This window comes from Melospiza georgiana, chromosome 1 (genome assembly GCF_028018845.1).
Source record: "Melospiza georgiana isolate bMelGeo1 chromosome 1, bMelGeo1.pri, whole genome shotgun sequence".
Taxonomy (NCBI): domain Eukaryota; kingdom Metazoa; phylum Chordata; class Aves; order Passeriformes; family Passerellidae; genus Melospiza; species Melospiza georgiana.
Genome location: NC_080430.1, coordinates 94,209,446 through 94,233,101, shown reverse-complemented (window position 1 = coordinate 94,233,101; position 23,656 = coordinate 94,209,446). Strand labels below are relative to the sequence as shown.

Sequence of the window (23,656 nt, the reverse complement as noted above, 5' to 3'; positions counted from 1 at the left end):
TAACTGAGCAAAAAATCAGAGACATAAATCACATTTTGCTGGGTCAGAGAGTGAATTTGTTTTCAATTTCTCTGTCTAAAGATTCATTGAGGAAACACATCAAAAGCAAGTCAAGCTGTGTCCATTTCCAGTGTGGCAAAGCAAATGAGGGAGCAAAAGTTGAAGTGAAACCTCAGGTTGGGGCTGCTGTGCAGGCGGACGGAGAGAAGCACACGGAGCACGCTGTGGACACAACGGATGCCTGTGCTCGGAGGAGCAGGAGGCTTTCTGCTCCTGCCTGTAGGGCTGCCAGTGCTGGGGAGAAGCTGAGGGATCCAAGTCAGGCTCCCTCTGGCAGGAGGGACCACGGTGAAGGAAGGGCTGTGCTCTTCTGCGATGTCGGTTGTACCGGCGGAACGGCGCAAAACTCAAAGCCGGGTGAAGCTTCTTGCAAAGGCAAACGGCACCAGCAGAAAGCCAGAAATAAAGAGGTGAATGATAAGAGATGTTCACCAGCTGGTTCTAGCAGACCAGGAAGTGCCAAAACAGTGTTTGTAAGCAGCAGAAATGACAGCCTGCATGCTGTAGAACAAACTGTCAAAGTGGGAAACAATGAAATGGCAAAAAAGGCCTCTCCATTATTGTCTGCTGAGGCAGAACCTACCAGGACTGTGCCAAGAAACCCAATAGCATGTTCTGCTTCTGATGACGGTTTGAACTTGGAAAAAACAGGCATAATTGGATCCAGGAATGCAGATGATCAATTATGTTCTGTTGCATGGCAAAGTACAAATATTGAACTAATCCCTTTAGAGATTCGAATGCAGATCATAGAAAAAGAAAGAAAAAGGAAAGAGCTTTTTCGGAAGAAGAACTACGCAGCCACAGTCATACAGAGGACGTGGAGAAGGTAAGATTACTGCTTCAGGGGCTAAAGAGTGGGATGCGAGTGGATGTAAATGAAACTAGGATTGTTGGCAATGTGCTTTATTTAGCTTGCAATGTTGCCAGTGCTAAACGAGGCAGTTAATAGTCTTTCTCCACAATAATCTTTCTCCACACAAGGGGAAGTGGGTTCCAGTGGTGTAGAATTACATTAGTAAGTTCATAAAAAGTACAAGGTAAGTGATGACTTTTAATAATCAGAGAAATCATTAAACTTCTATTTCAAGCTCTGATATTTCTTTAGAGAGTGCAAATCAGGATTTGCCTAGACCTGGAGTTCAGTGATGTACTTGAAATTGTGCTCTGACCTAACATTTAACCAGGTAATCAAACCACAGAATGTTTGGGAGCTTTGAGTGTTCATTGACAAAAATTGAAGGTAGCTTGAGTACCTTGATTAAGCTCTACAAAAAATGCTTCCCACATAATTTTCCTGCTTTCATGAATGTGTGAGTTTCAGCCTCAGAAATGCAGTCATTCTACAAGTACATGCTCCTTAATATTTATATTCTTATCAAAACAGGCAGGAAGAGTATGTAAGGGAAGTATATAATATGCAAATTATTCTTATTTCTTGTTTTTATTTAAACTTTCTTTGATTTTACTGGATGCAGAAAACTATAAATTGCATACGTTTACTAATATTCTTTCCAGGTTTCTCACTAATTTAACAGTTTCTCTGAGGGACTCTGAGTTGAAGATGTCCCTGGCTATGGCAGGGAGGGTGGATGAGATGGTCTTTAAAAATCCCTTCCAACCCAAACCACTCTGTGGTTCTGTGATTCCATGCCATATTCCTGTGAACTGTGAGGCAAAGCAGCCCCTTTTTCTGCCAGGGTTCCACCACTTCTGCTCTCTCTGCTGCTTGCTCCTTGGCCTTCATTTCTGATGGAGATCCCAAATTCTTGTCTTATGGGTTCAAATTACTCAGATACCAAAAGCTAAAGGAAGCCAGGACTAGGTTAGGAGAGTGTATCTGCAAGTGCTGCTGCTGCTGGCTCTGCTGCTTTCTCTCAACACCAGTTTAAAATCCTCTATTACAGAGGGGCTGGCACTTGCTGTGGCTCTAAGACAAAGCAGAACCTTGTGTAGTGAGTGCTTGTGCAAATTTCCCCACAAGAATTGGGATCCAAAGCCATGCATTCAGCTGCCCTACCTGCACAGAAATCTGCATTCCATTCACACTACAGATTTTGGATAGGCCTTTCCAAACTGTGCCCCTGCTGGAGCCGGGATGGTGTGTGTTCTCTCCCACAAGTGCATGCACTTACTAACCCTTTGCATTTTGTATATTGTGGAGATTAAAGATTTTTTATGTTACATTTGTTATTTAAATACTTAATAGTGAAAAGTAAATATCTTTGCTCTGTTTGCAAGAACTCATAAAACACTAACAAAGATCTTAAATTCTGCAAGGCTGCAGGAGACATTCGTTGGGCAGTTCTTCCACAGTCCTGTGTTTGCTTTTCTTCCAAACTTGCACAAGGTAAAGAGCATGTACTAGTAGACAGCAGTAAAATTATACAATGTTATTGTATAGTTCAACATTAGAAACATGTAGAAGTACATGCTTGAGTTCTGGAATGTCTCTAAATTAGAACTAAATGCATTTGTCTCACTCTGAAAATTTTGTAGTCTTGATTTGCTTATTGAAGGCAAACACAACAGCAGAGTGGTACTGGTCTAGTTAAGTGTATTATACTTGCCATTCTCAGGAGAATGTTTCAATTCCCAAATCTGCAAACTTTATAAATGTACTTCTCAAAAGTGTATATTCTAAGGTGTGTGGCTTGCCAAAGGTTAATTGCTTATCCTGCTCAGTGAGGCTTGCAGATTCTGTGTCTGTGCTCTCTCCTGGGGGGCACCAGGGCCTGTACCATGCTCCAGGGCCCACAGGACGCCGACAGAACCTGGAATAAGTTGGTTTTTGTCACTGTTGTTCTCCCACTGGAGTCAAGCTATATTTTTAAATATATTATTGCTGTGTGCATACTCTGGCCAGCAGTGGTTTTTAAGATTAGAGCTTCTGTAACAAGGAGTGAGAATGCCACTTGCCAGCTTTGTTGTTCTGCACGTGGATATTCCACTTTTATGTGCAGTAGTTTTGTTGACTAAGCATCAGGTATATTTTAAGGCACCATGTCAGATTCAAGTTGTATCAAAGTTGGTCCCATTCTCCTTTTTTCTTACTAGGATCAGAATGATCTGTTATGAGAGAGTGGAGTTAAAACAATATAGAGCACTTGCTGTACAGATAACTGCCTACATCTTTCAGTGTCAGAACCTCACAGTCATTTTCTTGTTGCTAAAAACTACCACAAGTTCTCTGCAAACTTGAAATCACAGCTGGGTGCAAAGGTGCAGTGACTGTGAATGGGTCATTTCTTGTATCAGCAAAGGCATCTGGCAGTAATTACTGAATTCCAAGAGAGTAGCTTAGTATTCTTTTCTGCTCCAGTATAAAACAGTCCCCCAATTGTTTTTTCTGCAGTTAAGTATTCACTTAACCCATCCTTAGCTCAAGTTATGTTACCAAGTCACTGCAACTGTTCTCTCTCTCCACTTTCTTTTCCTCTCTTACCCTGTTGAAAAGTTAAAAGTGGCATATTATTTAAGAAGACTGTATAATTTTTTCCCTCTGTCTCAATAATACTCCCTGTTCTGAATTCATACCATGCTTCACAACTTGCAGGCCCTGACAAGGTGCAGTTGCTGCCTGCATTTATGTACTTCAACGAGCTCCAAAACAGTACATGCCTAAATTCTGAAGTTTCACTAAATTAAGATTAAATACATTTGTCTCACCCAGCAAATTTCACAGAGGTAATTTACTAAGCTTATTGGAAGTTTAAAATTATTTGGGCTGTAATGGAGCATATCATCCCCCTTTGGCATTCTATTGTGCTTTCATGTACTCATTTTTTGTATATGGCTGCTGCTTTGTTTGAATTATGTAGCTCATTGGCTTAGAACATATATTTAAACAATTTGTATTTGGCTTGTTGTCTTTTGTTTTAATTTAGAACGTGTTGCAGAGGGAGCAACAGAAAAAATCACCTCCTTCTCTCTCCTTCCTCCTTTGCTTTACCGGGCATCCAGCAGAAGCCTTTTTGAATGCCAGAGGGGATGATGATCAATGTGTTTTGGCCTGTTACCAAACACTTATAATTAATATTTTACAAGTGTTACTCAATGCTCATTTGTGACAGGTTTGTACTGGGAGGATTCAGAGTTAATTGCTAAGCCAGTTAATTGACTTGTGAGCGCAAAACGCCGATATCCGATTGAACACTTGCGTCCGATTCCAGCGGAAAAATCCCCACACAGCTCCTTGCTGCCGGTGCCATTTGCCACCAGTGTGAGGGACACATAATCTGCTGCTGCCACTCACAGAGGGATGTGACTGTGTGCAAGATCAAAGCAGCTGGGGCAAGCTTGGGTCATGAGACAGGGAGCCTTTCAAGGGAAGGGAAAGAACACAGATTGCTGAAAACAAGGCGAGGGGAGCATCTTCAGAGGAGGGGTGGAGAGCAGCTCAGCTTTCTGCAGAGGAAATGTGCAGTGGAACCCACAGGAGGCAGATTTGGTTTGTCTCTTGCACTGACTGACTGAGGACATGAGGTGCTAAGGCACACGAGAAGGTTTGGTGTTACTAAGCTGTGAATATAGTGAAAAAGAGGAAGTGGTGCTGATTATACTGTTACCATAAATATTTATAGTTTTGTCTTCTGATGATTTTCTATTTATAAAGCAGCTGATCAGCTGATGTTGAAGCACTGTAACTTTTGATACCTGCAATGCCAGATCTTTACTAACTGTGTGAAATAATGGATGCATCCAAAATTGAACCCAACTCCTACATTTTCTTCTGAACAAACATTTCTCATCCAAGTGACTTAGCACATCAGTGGGAGTTCTGTTTTCCCAGTTACTCATGTAATCCACCATGTGAACTGATGCGTGGAAAGCACGGAAGTTAAAACAGGTCACCTAAAACAAGTGCTCTTCTCTCTTCTGCTCTCTAGTTACCAGCTCAGACAGGAGTTGTTTCAGCTCCTGAGTGCGAAGCGGCTCTGCAAGGAAGATGAAGACAAGTGGAGACAAGAGGCAGCTGCCTTCTTCATTCAGGTTGCTTGGAAGAAGCAGCTGAACCACAGCCCCCTGAAATCAGTTCCTTCATGTAAAAATCTCAAGTCTGTAAACAAAACCAGTTCAGCCATAAAAACCAGCAAGCAGTCCATCCTAAAGCAGATATATGGTAATCTTCTTTTCACTATAATTTATTTGTACAACTATGCTTTTATTTTTATGACAGAATGTATTCATCTATGCACTTCTTACCTAATTGTTAAGAATTTTAGCTATTTATAAAAATTAGTCTCAGGTGTTCTGGGCAATTGTATTTCTGTTTCAGGTTAAATAAACCAAACAACTCAGTGATTTAAAATGGCTGCAGCTAAAGCTGTTTGAATCCCCACACAGCATTGTTTCAGCACAGGTCTTGAGCTATCAAATAATTCCATTGCCAGAGCTGCTCACATGTATCAATGTGGAAAGAGAACAGAGCAGTTAAGCTGGGGATAGCTGGCTGTATCCATGCAGAGTGGCTGTCTGGATCATGGTTTGGTTTTTTAAAGCATTGTTTTAAACTTTTTGTTTGTTTTGTACTGTTTTAAAAATATTTTCATACAAAGAATATGTTCCATGTTGATAACTTTTCTGTATGAAGATGTGGTATTTATGGCAAGAACAGGATTGTCTTTTACAATTCTGCACTGCTTTGCACTGTGTCTGAATGCACACATGCAAAGGAATGCATCTGCAGGAAAAGGTAAAGTCTTGCTTCTAGACCTTGAATTCCTTTACAGTGTGGATCACTGATGGAGTAAGGATATGCTAACCTTATGTACTTTAACAGGTGGTAAGTCACTTCTAGCACGGCTCTGTAGCTTTGAGAATTAAAAAGGATAAAATAAATAAAGCTAATAAATTTATTTTCCTTATTTTTTTATAGCAACTTTTTTTTTATATATAGCAAGATGTATTTTAACATTAGTTTGATCTCAGTTGTAGTTGTCACGATTTTCTGTTATATGGAATGTCTCATGAGTTTCCCCATAAAAAATGAGACATTTTTAGGATAAAATAATGCTGTAGCTTACTGAAATAGTTTGCAGTTATGCACAACCACATGTCCATGTGATAATCACAGAGCTGTTCATTGTTTGTTAAAGGGCGTTCTCAGGAAGGCAAAGTGTGTCAGTCAGCAAGATCTCCTTCTAAGCTGAAACTTCCTGATGTGCAGCTGGTCTCAGGTAGGTCACATCCATTTTAAGAATACATTGATGTTCATATACCTGAGATTGCTTTCTCCTTAGATAAGAAATCAATCTGCTTAAGGACTGGGCTGTCTTATCAAAATGTGCAGCTACTGGCAAACTGTTGTGATTGCACACTCCTTCTTTCATCACTTTTGGGCTTAACTGAGCGCTGCACTTCTATCCTTGAGTGATTTGGATGAAAAACTTCTTTACTAAATGCCATTAGTCATACTTTGCAAAGTGTATTATGGACTTACTTGGGGTTGGGAGCTGTGGTAATGTTGGTGCTTCATCATGCGAAGGTTTAGTGCCCCACTGGGCATTTGGTGTTCCTGGCTGTGCCACACCTCAGTCAGAGAGGCCACATCTAGATGGGAGCACAGCAACTGCTTCAAGGAGTCAGTAGTTCAGGTAATTTGCAAAGGAAAGTAAAATGCATTTTTCAAGTAGCTTAACACAGCTCTGAAGTCAGAAGGAAATCTGACTGGACCTATCCTTGAGTTTGTTAAAACTGAAGGTGAATTTCTGCCTCGCTAAGAAGAGACAGAGGCCTTTTTCTTTCACTGTCTGGGAACTGTTTTAATTAAGAGGCATGACCAGACAGGTGTTTGATTGCCACCTCTTCATGCAGATATGAATCTGAATTTTAAAAGAGCTTTTAGCTCTTTTCGTTTAACTTTTCAGGACAACAGATCTCCCTGTCTTCTGAAATAAAAAGGCTTTCTCTTGAAGCCGGAGTGGCCTTTGCTTTCATAACTTGGTGACGAATAGGTTAGTGATAGGAACTCTGCCCAGTTCCTTTAGAACACTACCTACTTTTATTCACCTAATAGGAGCTCAGGGAACTTTAGCCCTTACTTAAAAGACAATAACATGTTTTTCATCTGCCTGCCTTGTGCATGACAACATTACGTTTGTTGGAAAAGTTCAGAGCTGTCAGTGCCTAATGCCAGATACTCCGTTTCTGACGTAGGTGCCTGGAGCAGGTCAGAATGGACTGCTCAGTTTCACTCTTCCCTTGCAGCAGGTACAGCTGGGAAGGTGAAGGCTGACTGTCAGCCCGAGTTTTCATGTTCACAGAGCTCGTGGAAGAGGCGTGCAGTGACAAATGTGTAATGGAGACTGACACCCAAGTCAGTCAAACACTTTGCAAGGGGGATATGCAGAGAGTGTGCAGAGGAAATGTTCAGGAAAGGGGGACGGGTAGAAAAGGAATGGGTTATACAGGCATGGGGTAAGTGCTTTGGAAGATTCTGGCAAATAGGCCCCTTAAGATTGTTACCATTAAAATAGTTCAGAACTTGAAATCTGTTCTTTTTCTAGTTTGGTTGGCTTTTTAAAATTAAATAGATTCTTTTGTCAATTCAGCCAGTGGCACTTAAAAGAGGTGCTCTGCAGCAGAACCAGACAGCCTGGTTCTTTGCTTCCCTGTGGACATTAAAGTGTGTTCAGAGTTGCAAAGGAGCAGGTTTTGCAACTCTTGGCATTAGAAAGATGTCCTTAAGATGTGCTGAGTTCACACCCTCAATGAAACATTTGGATTTGCACTTGGGATGACTCTTTATCCCATTCTAGCTTGGAATAAAGCATTGAAATGTTTGCAGCTAATCTTTACAAACCCAGGGAAGGAAAACACATGTATTATTTGTAGCACCTTACAGGACATAAAAAAACATTGCATGAGCAATTCTGAGTACTCCCTTTAGCCCCTGGACTAGTTTCCCTGACTTTCTAGAAAGAGCCCACTGCCTACCTCATGTTGCTAAAGCTTGCTCAACACAATCTCTTTCTGCTCTTCAGCAAATTCAGCCAGGAGTATGTAGTGTTAGTCTGGAGCCCTACATTCATTTATGGGGGTGACCCTCACAGTGCCCATGAGAGGCCACTGCAGTCCCACAGCAGCATCATCATCAGTGTTCCACACAAGCTGTACCCAGTGCTGCAGGAACCAAACTCCACTGGGAAATCAGCAGTGAGATGCCAGGAAAAAGGCATTTTCTGCTCCCACCAGATTTGCTGCTTATGAAATCTAGAACACAGTGTTGATGAAGCTGCTTTTCACCCACTAGGGTTACTCATCAAAACTATTTTGTTTTTTTTTTACAGTGAACAACTTACAGTGTGTTAATCTGTTGGAGAACATGGGAAAATCAAGGCAATTTTCGTACAACATGAGACCAACTACTGCTGCAAAACCAAAAAATACAAGACTAAAGCATTAAGCAAAACAATGTTTGGAATTTAAAACCCATTCTGGTACAGCTGTTATCTTTCATAATGTATAAGCCATCTATGATGTATTAAACTTGAACATTTTCAGTTTTGTCTTATCACAGCATTACATGCCAAGCAGACTGCTAAAGAGCTGGACTCATTTTGTGTACAAACTGTTTTTTAAATGCAACTGTTAATTTCTTTATCAACACAGGATGAAATCTGAATTGCATTTGAAGACAGAAAATGAAGCACTAAGCCCCGTATTGCAATAACACTGCAGAGGCAATCAAAGCTTTCCATTGCAAAAAGTAGGAATTTCAAATGTGTTCATCAAACAGCGTTTCAAAAAAGAGGGAAACTGTACTAAAGACACTACAGTTCTGAGAGACCAATGTTCAATTTTACCTCAAGTTCATTAAATTAATTTCAAAATCCAAGCAGGAATGGAAGAACAGCCTTCATGCTCCACTTCTCTACTAAAGAAACAATTGTTCTTTAGCTAACTATGGATTTGGAAGGAAATGTAGACATGCTGACATAAAACACTAAAGAAATTGCTTTCACAACCTATGGAAACTATTAGGGCTGTATTTTCTACCCCTTGAAATTATCACCAATTTTTTAAATAACTCTTTTTCTATGTGCATTAAATAGAGAGGCAAGAAAAGATGGCCCCTACTGTAGAGAAAAAAAAAGTTCTTGTAAAGCTTTAGAGCTGCCACAGTGTACAGTATTTACTTTGCACAAAGTATTTAAAAATATGAACTCAGCAAAAATAAAATATGTTACTCTAAAGCATATTGTTTTCTAATTTTTTCCTACTTGATACTACACAATTCTACTGTTTTTTTAAATAATGTGATGTTTCAAAATAATAGATGAGCAGAATCAGTTGAAGTCTGTTTCTCTGTAAGCTCTTCAGCAACAAGAAAACTTCAACACCCCTCACTGTGGTCACCACAGTTTACTAAAACACTTTCCAGTAAGATCTACTTGCTTGAAAAAAAAAAGGCAATAGAGGTATTGCAGTTCTCTGTAAAATTTTTATTGTTTCACTTACAAAAAAATTGACAAGCTTTGTTCCAACATCTTCCATTCAAAACTAAATAGAAGTAAATGCTTTACAATAAATGCAGTTTGACCTCTTCAATATACTGAGTTTATAGGGCCAGGTGTCTGGGGATGAGAGGCAAGGTAGATGTTGAAACAGTAATGGAGGTCTGTGAGCCACTGCTCCTGAACTTCACCACTCTTCAGCGTCTAGAAAGAAGGAGAAAGGTAAAACTCAAGCACTTGCAAAACTTGGCTTTGTTTTTACAGGTAATCAGGTGCACTGTTAAAGGTAAAAGACAGCCCTGCTTCCCCTGCACACAGTGACATTGTTCTTCTCTTTTATACATTTCAACATGGTGTGTCTGTTAAAGCCCAAATAATAAAGTGTTACAACTGGGTACACTAAGTCATTGCATTACCAAGTGTGTGAGTTAGCACCAGATGTGCTTTCCTTACTCTTAATTTGAATGGCTCACTTACTTTGCAATTCTGCAATTTACAGGCAATTAAAATGCAAATGAGCATGGTGCCACCAGTGCAGGAGAGTGCCCCAGCCCAGTCTAAGGAGAACTGCTACCAACAGACCAGCCCAGCCCAGCCCAGGAATTCCCTCTTCTCAGGATTATGTAGGTGGCTTAAAAAAACCCAACAAATACAATACAACCCACCCACGGGGGAACAGCACAAGAATTAATTGTGGCATTTTCAACACTAAAGAGAAGCAACCCCCTCCTAACCTGCAGGTTAGAGAACCTCACCATAATGTCTTACATCTGCTTTCACCAGCACTGTTTGCAAACAGCTCTTCTTGACTGTTTGCAATGATTTTTACAGATAAACATGACATACACGTGGTGTCTGGGAAACAAGAGGAAGTTTCATACCATGATGTCCTTGATGATCTGCTGCACCAGGAACTCGTTAGTGATCATATGGCTCCTGAGCTGCCCGTGCTGCATGAGCAGGCGCAGCAGCTGAGCCACCACGGGCAGCTCCTCCCGGCAGATCCTGCTCACCTGCAGGCTTTGCAGCATCAGCCTCAGCAGCCGTGGCAGGAGTGCTAATGCAGAGATGCATGATCTCCACAGCATGTCCCTGAGGGGAAAGATAATCAAAAGTGAAATGATTGAGGACGCACATTTCAAGGATGCTCCTGTGAACTGGCTGCATGGCTGTACAAGGAAAGCTGCTTCTGTGGATCCAGTCACACCAGCTGCATTCATCAGAATTCATGGCAAAGCAGAAAATGTGTACCAGAAAATGCCAAACTTAAAAATATTCCAGAATTTTGTACAGCACTGGAAAAACATTAAGGCCTTGCCCTGGAAGCTGGAAATGTTGCTTAATCTCTCATGCAGTGCAATTTCTGCTTCATGAAGCTGCGAAGAGGTTTTTGTTTCAGTCACTTTTCAGGTACACTTGAATCTTTATTTAAGATTCATAAGAAGTTAAGTAATAGACTCAGCTATTTGTGATTTGCAAATCATTAAATAGAGTAAGACAAAAAGGACTTGGGCTTTGAATTTTCAGGAAGCTTTCAGCAACTTTTCTGTGTATGGAAAAGTCTGACCTGTTTAAAGACACTCCTACATTTCAGGTGGATTTATTTGAACTTGTTATCTGTAGCTTTTTGGGTTTTTTAAGTCAAATGGCTTTGCAGTCTATGATGCCTGTAATGATGCCTGAGAAGTTTTAAACCTGAAACATAGTACATACTCATAAAGTTAAATCCTTTACATGGTGCATTTCAATGTACCTAATGAAGCTAAGGTTAAAGATTAAGGTACAAATATCCAACTTTACAAAATCAGGTTGGTTTTGACATCCAAGTAGAACAATTTGAGATGAAACCTGCTTCAGTTACTGTTTTAAGTAATTCCTGGTAACTTTGCAGGTATTTTTCCTAAATCTAAGTACTGATTTGAAGTAAGCAAAAGAGAGACAGGAAAAAAAAACCTCCAGGGGAGGGGGGTGATAGCCTTTCATTTCATATCTCTAAATACTCGTGGCTGCAAAGATAGAGACAAGGTGGTAAGAAGAGCAGCTTTACCTTTTCTGCAAATGTTCTGCATCCTCTCTGTCTATAGTTAGCAGAAAGTACAGAAGACTGTAACAACAAGAGGCCAAGAACCTGTGCAGGTTTTCACTTATGATGCAGGCTTGATCCAAGAGCTTATTTATGGCACATAGAACAGATCCAGCTGTGCTATCAGGTATTACAACCAATCCAACCTGTATTAAAACAGGACCAAAAAAAAAAAAAATCAACAACCCAAATTCATCACTTTATCCAGAAGATTTTTTGCTGGGATACAAACAAACCTAGAACTTTCCTGTGGTGACATGTATTACTTTGTTTCTGTTCAAACTCTACAGACCGGTGCATTTTTTCAAATCTCTGCTTTCCCAATAAACTGCCACCCACACCAACAGAAGGTTAAATTGACATCTTCATTACATGCCTTCTAAGCAAACACTCATCTCAAACATATTTGCAAAACACAGCACTGCTTTGAGCCTTGCTCTGAATGACAGTGCAGGCACAAACAATCTTGTGGGCAGAACAGGTCTTTCCTTTTAAGCATATATCATGGGACTGGGGAGGCCTTCTGAGTCTTGAAATGGCACTGAGCAGTCACTGAGGTAGAAGGAAAGTCTGATTTATGCTACAGAAAGGAAAGCTTCTACTGGATTGTCACCAGGGTGAGTCTCCTTTGAAGCCCAACAGGAGCTTTATGAACTGAGGTTAATCAAAGCTAATGAAATATATGGTGAGCCCAAAGTGGGGTGATGCTCTGCTGTTGTTAAAGAGAGAACATCATCTTGAGTAAGGATTTTATAGGCATGATAAATAATTTAGAAAAAATTCTTGGTTTTTGTAGAGGCAGTGAATTAGAAAGCAGTTTCAATTTTGAAGTACTATGCAGTAAGTACCCTAGATTTTTGTCTTGTAAAGCCATAAAAAAATCATGCACTGCTAGTGTGGCACCATTTACCTTTAAAGAACTATTTAAGGAATTTGAGAGTAGTCTAATTTGCTCACCTGCAAGTACACTGTTTTAAGCTGACAGAGGGAACTGGTTCACTTAACAAGGTCAGCTGTTTCTTTCAGAAATGCTTAGAAAAAAGATCAATAAAGTACAAGCTACAGAAATGTGAAATGTGTTTCATTCATACCATTACTTGTGAGAGGTAAGAGATACAGAACAAGTATGAGTTGTAATTTTAAATCCTTCCAGCCTAAGACATTGGGTGTATTTCAAGGCCATGAGCACACATTGCTGTCCCAGGCTGACCTGTGCCAGGTCAGGTGCAGAGGCAATAGATGGATGATGATGGTCTTTTATCTTACAAAAGGTGGGACTGCAGCTGTCACCACAACCCTGCTGAATACTACAGGACACTGAGGCACCAAACAATTAAAATGAGTAACATTCTTCCTGATCAGCTGTAAGTAAGAAATAATGGCAGAGATCTAGATGGATAAAAAGAACCATCATAAAGACCTACTGAGCCAACACTACTGATGGAATGTGCTGGTCAGCCAGTCTGAAAGATGACAGGAACAGAGACATTTCAATTTATTCAAGTCCAGTGGATGAGGCTGCTCAGGTAAGTTCTCATACAGGATGTTGCCTCTGTGGTGCCTCTGCTCCCTGAGAGGTGTCAGCAGCCAGCTGGAGACCTTGGGCAGCAGCCTTGCCAACCACAAAACCCCACTTAATGGTTTGCTCTCAAAGGCTCAGGGTGGTAGAACATATAAGCCTTTTTAAAGTTGATTTAAGTCAGCATCCACCCCTAAAAATGCAGACTATGGTTATAGGTAAGCTACTCCCTATGGAAGCTTTGGTGTAGTAACTTCTCAGTCTGGCTCCAAGCAGGGAATGGCAGACACTGGGTAGATCACAGAACCACCCTGACAGCAGGGCAGGAGCAGACCTTGTGGTCCTCCCTCTCATCAGGCAGCATCACAGGGAACTGCAGATTCTGTCCCTGACCATTCTGTTACCCAGCTCTGGCTTTGCCATCCCCATCCTCAGCTCAGCATGTTCAGCATTAGAAGAAAGGCTGCAAAACCCACAGAATGGGTCAGCTGGGACCACAGTGGTCATCTGGCCCAACCTCCCTGCCCTGCTCAAGCAGAGGGGTCATCCCACAGCACAGGATTGTGTCCAGACAGTTCCTGAGTATCTCCAGTGAGGGAGACTCCACATCATCTGTGGGCAATCTGTTCAGGGCACAGTCAACCTCACAGTAAAGAAGTTCTTCCTCGTGTTCAAGTGGAGCTTCCTGAGCATCAGTTTCTGCCTGTTACCTCTTGTCCTATTGCTCAGCACCACAAAGAACCTGGCATCCATCATCTTGGCATTCTTTAGCTCATCTAAAGCTGCTGGTTGCTCTTTTGAAAAGCAAACCAAACCAAGAAGTGTTTTATTTATGGACAAACTGCCTTGAAGACAAAGTCAAGTATTCACAAATCTGAGCAAAATTACCCATATAAGTTTAGATACCAACAGTTATCATGTATTTTTCAAACTCGCCCAAATCTTGTTTAAATTTTTTTCAAGTTCTGAAATGATACATTAAATACACAGGATAAGTAGATTTGAGGATTAATGAGATTGTTAGCAAATTTATCACAAGGAAGTTTTAATGTAGAAGACAAAATGGTACTTACCAGATATTTACAGATGCCCGTCTGGAGAATGTCAAAACACTGACTTTGTGAAGGTATAGTGGACAAGCTGTGACAGATCACCTGTTTTAATAAAACAAAGTTATATTTAAGCACTCCAAATGCAACCAGCAATCACTCACTGTGCTTTCATACTTTGCTGACAGACCTAAATCCAAAGAACCAACAGGGACATGCAGCAGCTTTGTCTCAAAGTACTGATTCTTTCCAGTAGAGAAGAGTAGCATTGTCAACATAAATTATTCCATGTTTAAAGAGATGATGGTCTACACCATTAGGGTTTTTGGGAAAGGCTCTGTGCATTACTATCTGTGTGACAGAAGGTCAAAAATATTCTATCAAGCCACTGCCACACCAAGCCTCCAAATGCCTTTCCTCAGAGCTGAAGAATTTCAGAAAACAACCTCCAAAATAACTGTATCAAGCATGAAACAGAGGGGTCACAGTGAAACAGAAAGTAATACAACAAAGAAGACTGTAGCAAAGATCCATTTTCAACATATTTTCCTCTTCAGTGCCAAAAATGTCATGGTCAAAAATGATACAAAATGGAAAATCTTGTTTTACAAACTGCATAAAACTTTCTGATGCTTGTATAATCAGGCACTAGCAAACTACCATGAAATGTTCTGTCTCCTGAATAGGGTAAAGAAAGCTCCAGTAGATGGCTTTCTCTGTTCCTCTTTTCCTTCCCCTCTATTCCAATGACTCACACACTAGTTGGAGACTTGGATGCCCTCTGTGTTCACAGTCACTGCTTATCTCACCAGAGTGGCAACCAAAGCCTCTGGAGAAGCCACCATGCACAGCACAAGTGCATTATCAGACCATGAGCAAGTGCAATGTCCTGCTAAGGACAAGGAGGATGGAAGAACCAATAGGTGAGGAATGGAATCTTCCCTTTGTGCTTAAGGGAATCAGAGAACAGCAGGACCAGATGTTTGAAGGATGAAAGAATTCAAGTCCGTGAGTCCATGAGCTTTACAAGTATCTTGACTAAGCAAAAAGCATTCCTCTAAGATGCCTCATGACTCAAAATCTAAGGAGAACTTGCACAGGAGGATCTGACCTGAGGGATTCAATTCTGTGATACTGTTTTGGTTTTGAGACTTCAGCTGAATCAGACAGGGCAAGACACCCAAACGAGATAATGACAAAATAGAACATTTCAACTGTGTTGTGTCAAAAATAACAGTCCACAACATTTGCAGCTGGAGGATGGGAAAGAACCATTAGCTCAAGGTCCTGTGGTATGAAAACTCAGCCTTAACTAATGTGGATGCCAGTGCTGGTTTAATCAGAAATGGCAAAGAGGCACCATTTGTGGTGACACAGAAGTGCACTCAGCTTTTTCCAAAATTACATGCCACACCTGTTTTTAGCCCTGCTTATGCCAGCCAAATTCAGGAGATCCTTAACACATCTGCCTAGTGGCACATAACATTGTTGGGCTGTCAGGACACTGCTCACGTTAATCAGTATCACAGGTGTAGTGCAAGTGTTTTGTTTGACTAGCGGGACTCTTTAAAAGACCATTTCATAGATACTCTTGCACTGAATACCTTTACTGTACATTTATTTTATAATGAAACAATATTATTAAAACTGAGTACACCATCCTAAATATAGTAGGGCTTTTGTCCACTGCAATTTGAAAGTGATAAAATATTAAGTACTCTGGAATATTCCCAAGAAATCCCCTCAAAACATCTGTGTTATTAGTAGTGTCAAGGAATAAAGTGAAGCTGCAACAGAGGTGATTACTGGGGACTGTCATGTCAGGGACAAATTGTGACACCAAGCTGACCTGGTATTTTAATGAGCAGCACTTACACGAAAGGTAAAGCTGCACTGATGAAATCTGTTGGGTGACAGCTCCTAGCTGAGAAACCCTGCCAAGGCAGGAGGACTGGACTAACCTATGGAAAAGATCACACAGGTTTGATGAGTAACAGCTACAGGAAAAATTCCATGAAAAAAGTGGTGGGTCATGTGCCTGGAGACTGATAAAAACTTGTGTGTGCAGCTATGAGTTTTACCAGTTGGAAATGAGGAGGAAATTCTGTAACAGCTGACCACAAGTGGTTGTAATACAACCACAAAACGGGCAAATGTTACTCCAGGATGTAAAAATAAAGATAATCCCAACAGAAGTGCTCAGACATAATAAGGACAGAATAAGTGCTCAGACAGGATACTACTCTGTAAGATCTCACTTAGAATTAGACCATTTCTGACATACTGTGCCAAGTAGGAGCCACTCATTTTCAGGAAAGGCAAATTCAAACCAAACAGACAGAAAAATTGCACAGAGATCCTGTCCTACCAGTGTCAAGGCAAAGAACTGAACCTGCCTGGGCTGGCAAAGTGACACCCAAGAAGGGATTTTACTGTAACTTACAGAGTGGTGAAAAATGCTGCACCAAAACAAATGTAACCAAACAACAACTAAACAATGATCATGGCTGGCTGGGAACAGAGATGAGATGGAAATTGGGAAGGATGATTATGAAAGGAGAAAATGCAGGAGACATTTGTTGCTCATAGGGCAGAGCTTGGGCACTTCACAAAGGGGTTTGCCATGAGCTTGTGAGCACCAGACACAGTCTGCCAGAGAGATCTCTTGTGATTCAGTACAGATCCACAAATTAAAGACCTTGAAGGCAAATCCACCAGGCCCACCCAACAAAAATACAGTTTCATTATTATTTCACCCTCAGGACTACGTCCCTGGAAAAAGGCCACCATCCACTGAGGCTCTCCTGAGAGGAGAACTGACAAGGAAAACAGGCACTACTGGACAGCAGCATAATTCCTTAGAAGGGCTGTGGTAAAGTGCAGGTTGATTTTTCAATCTTTTAGTTCTTTCTGACCCTCACAACAGCACCACCATTCCTTACATCACTTCTGTTTTCCTACAATTAAGTGGGAGAGGTGATTCTTTTCAATTCCATAAATTAAATCCTGCTTGAAATGGCTTTCATACCAAATGCCTGTTATAAAAAGCGTAACTGAAACATTTTTAGACATGGAAATGAAAGGAAAAAGAAAACTTAATTATCACATGAAAATTAGTATTTTCCCTGACAATTTATTTTCCTTAGGCAAGGTTTTGCATGATTTTTAATTTCCATAATAAAATGTCACAGCTGATTCATTACATTACATTTGATTAACATTTATCACATTTTTGGCACATTCATAGATTGATTTTGGACCGAAGCCAGAGTAGTTTTGTTTCACAGCAATCCTGAAGTGAATGGACTGAGAACAGGCATTTTTGATCAGGGAGGGGTGGGTTTTTTCTTTTTGAGGCAAGTATTTTGTAACAGGTTTGGCTTAGGCTTAGACATTTCATTGGGGTATTTTTTCTTTTCTTTTTGATTTTGTTTGAATGTTCACTTGAATAAATTAACCTAAAGAAAATAATTCTCTTAAACACGGGGATTATCTGTTATCATTATGCAGCAAATGCTCCAGGTCCTGTAATCCACTGGCAGATTTTCAAACCAAACTCTATTGATCAGACAAGCCACACAGCTGCAGCAGCAGGGTCCCTTCTGGTGCTTGGGGAAGTCTTTGCTACAGGGGCCTCCTTGCTGCCACACTAAAGACAAACTCCAACAGCAGCCAACCACAAAAAACCAACAACAAAAAACCACCACAAAACAAAACAAACAACACCAAACAAGCAAATAAAAAATAAAAGGCTGAAAAGGCCCCTCAGAAGGCACAGCCTGACCCAGGTTGTTTGGAGATCCTGGCACCATGGAGTATTTACTTCAACTGGATGAGTTAAAAGCATTTTTGCCACTGACAGCCCCCCTGACTGACAATGCAATCCCACGCAGGCTTTTCACAGCTCTAATGCAGAATCAGAGGAATTCATCAGTTTCATGTTGTTCATCTCTAAGATGCTCTTGCCTCCAGAAGACAGAGTTGGGATAAGCCAAGGAAGCCCAGGCTCAGGGTGAGCCCTCATGGAACAGGAACAAGCACACCTGGTGAACCGACACTAATGTTTCGTTCATCACTGAACTGTTCCCACTCCCTCAATGCTTCCTGTGACACAACAGAATCCTGATTCAAAGTCTCAAGGAAACTACTAATAATCAGCAACTGTCCAGAGAAAATTTTTGTACTATTTCAAGTTGAGTCATGCTGCAAAGTAGTCTTCTTTCAAAGAAAAATACCTTCCTCTGAAGACACACACAAGCAGGAGCACAGAGAGGAACCCAAGCAAGAAGGAACGATAATGGATGGAGATTTTAGCATGCCACTATGTGGAGTCAGACCAAAGGCAGTTCAGACTCCCTGAGAAATGATTTTATTAAAAAAAGAAAGTTGGCACACACCACATACTATAACCTAATGTGAACTTCAAAATATATTTTTCAACTCCCATTGACATGGACCTCAGACATGGATAACTAAAATGTAACAGGCTGTTCTGCAGTGAATTCCCCAGCCCTTGTGAAATGCCTGTTTGGAGCAGGACTGTATCCAGTGTAACATGTTAGTGCAGAGCGTAGAAAACGAGAAGTTTTCAGGTGATGGGGCAGGCAATGAAGCTTGGCTTCTGAAGCTTGGCCAGCTCCCCCGAAGCACTCTCACTTATCAGACACTGTACTCCCCTGACAGGTGCTGCTTCTCCTTCTGAAATAAATTGATTTGACAGGGCAATATTAACAGTGCCCTGAGTTGTTGAGAAAGCTGCGTACAACAAGAGATCTTTGTTCATCTGCCTTGGGTAAGCTCACAGGGGTGGATATGAAAGATATTCCTGATTCACTGACTCCAGAAACAAAAAAAAACCCTCCTAACAAAATCCCATAAAAACCTCCACATGAAAACCCTACACACAATAAAACAAACAAAACCTAACTTAAAAAAAGAAACAGCCAAAAAGAGGAACAGAGTCTGCAGGAGAACAATACACAGGTGAGCAACAAGGGGAAAAAACCACACTATTTGGCTACTTTTACTTTCAGGGTGGCAAAATGGGAATGCAAAAAACTTATTTAAGAATTATGAATGTTTAAGAACATATATGATGTCCCACATACTGATAGAGACTTGGTATTTCCAAAGACTTAGGAGAATTATGACACACAGTTCATGTCCTGGTCACAGTGTAACTGCAGCACACAAACTCACTGCATGTGCTAACTGTGATGCCTGCCTGGCTGCAGGCTCCTTGGCTGTGACACAGGGTCTGATACAAAATCTATATCTGAGAATCAATTCAACTAAGTGAAGTTATCTTTATTTGCCACTGGACACAAATACCTGAATGGCAAGCACCACAGCTCACCTCCTGTGCAACAACTGGATCAAGTCTGGGCACCAGCAAGGTTTGGTGCTCCCAGGCAGGGAGGGCTAGAGACAATCACCCTGGTTCTATGAGTGAGGGGCATTTCTGAAAACATGGCTATCAGCAAAACCAGGGCTTGAGCTCAACAGCCACTGTGCTATCCAAGGGTGCACAAAGCCACACATGAAGAACAACATAGGTTGGCTTCTCTTCTCAGAGCCATCTTACTAACAAAATTCAAAGAAAGGACACCACAAAACTGCTCCTGTTTCATCCTCTTGCAGCCATAAATATGCCCTTCTTTCATGGCTCTGCAGCTTCCTCACAGCTATAAAATGTCACCACAGCCAAATGCTCCTCCTCTGGATGCCTCCTTGTCAGACTACACGCAGGAGAGTCAAAGGAACACCTGATGTTAAGTATCCAAATTCACCTGCCTGCCTCTTCTACAAACAAAAGGACTTGGAAACAGAAAACCCAACACTTAGCTCTTGTTCCACAAAGTCTGTCTTTGTAAACTTAGGTTAGGTATCACAAGCCAGGATTTGAATATAAAGCACAACTGAATATAAAGCACAGTACCTGTGGCATTGTAAATTCATGCTAGTTATGAGCAGTACCACTGCAGTGAGCTCCCAGCTGTTACAAGATATGCTGGAAGTATTTGATGCAGGTAAAATGGAGCACTGGCCTGAAGATCAGCTAATGTTTTCTGGAAGTTTGGGTTTTACTGATTGTGTTTTACCTGTGGGGGCTGGTTTTGGTGCTTTTTTGTTTGCTTTAAGTTTTACATCTTATGAAAGAGACCTTTGAAAAACAGCTTTATTAATTTTAGGAGGCACTCCTTTTACCTAAATTCCTTCTCTTCTCTTTCTCTGAACTTTGCACTACTTTCCAAGAAAATAATTATTTTCACCTCTAAACATTAAAGCTGGGATAAGATGCAGCTTTACTAAATGCTAATGGGCTTATACAGAATTTTTTGTCTACTTTAAAGAAGATTAAAATTGTACTATATTCCTAGTTTAGAAGGAATTTTATTTAGAAGGAAGTTTATTTAGTCTCAGCTGCCTTTTCTCCCTAATGTAACTTTGACCTGTAAATCTCAATAAAGACAACAAGCTGAAATCTTTCAGGAACTTCAATTCAAAAATCTAAAATGTAAAAAAAAAGTTTAGGGTTTTTTTAAAGCATTAATCTCTGCTTTAAATTAAGATACAGCACTCCAATACCACCATTTACTTCTCAAGACAAACATCCTTGCAGGGCTTTTAATTTATATCCACTGACTTGCTACCTTTATTGATTAGCTGTAATTTTTTCATAGCACATCTGTGCAAATCCAGCCTCCCCAACTGTATTTCACTTATAAGACAGAACAGGCTTGGACACAGATTAGTGTATTACACTACATGCATCTCCATGTTTTTGAATTCAAGTCTGCTTTTAAAAGCAGCTGATGTTTCCTAGTGCTTGCTCCTAAACATTTCAAACAATTGGTTGAATATTTTCTTTCTTTGAGTCAGCTGTGGGCTCGATACAGCTCTGGAATCTCGACTTCAAACAAAGCCTCAAATTATCATTTGCTTTCCCCCTCTGAAATGTTCGACCGTCACAAACATCAAATATTACAACAGAAATTACCATGTATACACTGTTACCTTGTTAAACTCTTCATTTCTCTGGGCACTTTTTCATTCCATCCTGGCAGAGCAATTCAATTACAGGGGAGTGAACAATATCACTGACAAACACTATGGGCACAGTTAAAATGAGCCAAGGCTGAAGCTCTTCCCTCGGGCTGCAACCATTTATTCTGGAGTCCCATTTATTTCAGCTACAGGGGGGTGATTTTAAATAATTGGCTTCAACAAGACAGAAGTAATTTTAAGCAGAAGTTCCTCCAGAAAAAGAACCAAAGTTCCCACATTTAACATCTCTTTTAGACAAATCATGAAGACTAACCTTTAAATGCTGCTTTGCATAGCTCTAAAGAGACACTTTTCTGAAGCATTGTTTCTTTACTGAAAATCATCACTATTTAAAAGCTTCAAAAAAAATAACATGGTTTCAGATTGCTATGATTCCAATTCCAAACCACTCTCTAGTCAAAAGAAAAGCAAATTACAACCAATATCCCTCTGAAAACAGGTTTTGTTAAAAACTACCTAAAAGCATTACTTCCTATCACAAGTGTATTTGTTATTGTTATCCACAATTGCATTGCTATCCACAAGTGCATTTGTTATTGTTATCCTACCAAGCACCCTGGCTATAATAACACCCCAGAAGTCCAAACTGCTGTTTGAAAATGCCTCAAGTTATTCTTTTCCTTTCCAGATGTTGTCCTTTTTCCAGAGGCACACTGCTTTTTCTCCCAAATCTCTGACAGGCATACATTACACATGGAATTCCCTCTTCCAGCTCTTTACCCATAGAAACACACATCACCCATTGCACAGCTATGGACAGGAAGGTGGGACTACCTTTCCCTGCACTGGGAAACAAAGTGGAGCAGTGAGCAGTAAGGCCAACAAGCTGTGGCCTCCAGATTCCCACCTGGGACCCTTCCTCAGTCCCACCACCCTCCCTGCTCCTGCCTCATGACCCCGACACCCTGCTGGCTGAGGGACAGCCCCTGCAGGCTGGGTGCTGCCAAGCAGGATGCTGGAACAGAGTTATAGCCCACCCTGCTCTAATCTAGAGCTTTTTCTCTTCCACCTGCTTGTTTTCATAGAACTTATGGGAAATCAGTATTTGCAACTTTATTCTTTGCAGCAGAGAGCTAAAATCTAAAAATGGTTTAGACAAAACTAGAGGCGGAAGAAATGAAAGCAGACGGTGGAAGGACTAACAGGAATCTGATCACTAATCTCATTTATTGATAGGAAACCGGGCCATCAAATTCTGATTACATCAGAGTTCTTTATTTATTTTCACCCACATTAAAATACTTTTCCATTGAGAGGAAATCCTGAATTACAACTACATAATGAGAACTCTCAAACAAACAATTCTCAACACAGAGTAGAGGCCTGATCTGCAGCCAACAAGCACTGTTCTTATTTAGCAGGTATTTAAAATTACTACAAACATTTTGCTTAACATTACAGCATCACCATTGTCCTTCCTTATCCAGCAAGGGAACAGATGAAAGGTTAGCATTCAGAAGCTCTGTACTATACCAAATTCCACCAAAAGCATGACTAATTCAAGCCAGGGTTTATTATTTCCTGTAGTACTTCTCTATCTAAATAAAGCAATTTGCTGCTACAGCTAAAAATATTTTGACTCTAAAATTCTATCACACCTTGAACTATCTCCACTTGGAAGAAGGCAGCCTCCAAACCTACCTCCCTGACACTCAATGCACACAGAACCCTCATATCACACTGTGCTGCCAGACACCCTAGGAGAGCCTCGTCATTTCCTGGCAGTTTCCTTCTCCCCAGAGCCTGCAACACTGGGCTTTGCTTTCCTGGCTGGGATTTTTTTGTTGTTGTTGTTTAGGGGTCTTTTCCCCCCTTTTGAGAGCGGATTAGCCTGTTCAGTACCAAGAGAAAACTACTTGATCTCCTAAAAGTACTCCTGTGCAGCTTGTGGCAAATCCCAAACACAAAGGTTTTTAACAAGCTTGCCTTTGTCTTTTCTTTTCCTTCTTTACTTCCTTGGTTTTAAAAATTTGTCCAGACTCCAACTCCCAATGTTTTAATGGACTACAGTCCCCAGAATTTTTTTTTTCCAGAAACTGAGCATTCTATACTATATTGGTCAACATGTTTGAGGTTGGAGAATGGTACCCATACGAGGAAAAGATAAAACCCCTAAAACTTAAAGAACACCGTGCTGTATTAGATATTTAATCACAGAGAAAAAAGTAATCTAAAAGATGAAGAGCATCAGCATGGTTTTGTTTAAGCATCATTTACCATATCTATGTCTGCATCTGAAATCAAAACCAGATGAGTGAGAAATGAATGTAATTCTGCAATTCATAAAAGGAAGTGGTTGCCTCAATACTAATGATCACTTCTCATTGTAACACAAGCAGATATGCCACCATTACTACCACATCAGAGGCAAGATTATCTTATATTTTCTCCAGTATGAAAGCAAACTACTGAAGAGGTG

General features: G+C 40.6%; 2 protein-coding genes across 5 annotated transcripts in view; one reads left to right on the top strand and one right to left on the bottom strand.

Annotated features, from left to right (window-relative positions):
• Positions 1 to 9,257, top strand: part of INVS (inversin) — an 83,290-nt gene extending 74,033 nt beyond the window's left edge. For both annotated transcript variants that reach the window (XM_058027190.1, XM_058027199.1), the window contains 4 exons: positions 82 to 889; positions 4,950 to 5,182; positions 6,159 to 6,239; positions 8,352 to 9,257. In XM_058027190.1, coding sequence (XP_057883173.1) covers positions 82 to 889; positions 4,950 to 5,182; positions 6,159 to 6,239; positions 8,352 to 8,467 — 1,238 coding nt within the window. In that variant the 3' untranslated portion in view covers positions 8,468 to 9,257. The remainder of the gene's footprint in view (positions 1 to 81; positions 890 to 4,949; positions 5,183 to 6,158; positions 6,240 to 8,351) is intronic.
• Positions 9,258 to 9,485: 228 nt separating this feature from the next.
• TEX10 (testis expressed 10) overlaps positions 9,486 to 23,656 on the bottom strand; it is a 53,708-nt gene continuing 39,537 nt past the window's right edge. For all 3 annotated transcript variants that reach the window (XM_058020808.1, XM_058020824.1, XM_058020816.1), the window contains exons 12-15: positions 14,194 to 14,274; positions 11,566 to 11,747; positions 10,400 to 10,610; positions 9,486 to 9,722 (exon numbers count right to left, since the gene is read on the bottom strand). In XM_058020808.1, coding sequence (XP_057876791.1) covers positions 9,609 to 9,722; positions 10,400 to 10,610; positions 11,566 to 11,747; positions 14,194 to 14,274 — 588 coding nt within the window. In that variant the 3' untranslated portion in view covers positions 9,486 to 9,608. The remainder of the gene's footprint in view (positions 9,723 to 10,399; positions 10,611 to 11,565; positions 11,748 to 14,193; positions 14,275 to 23,656) is intronic.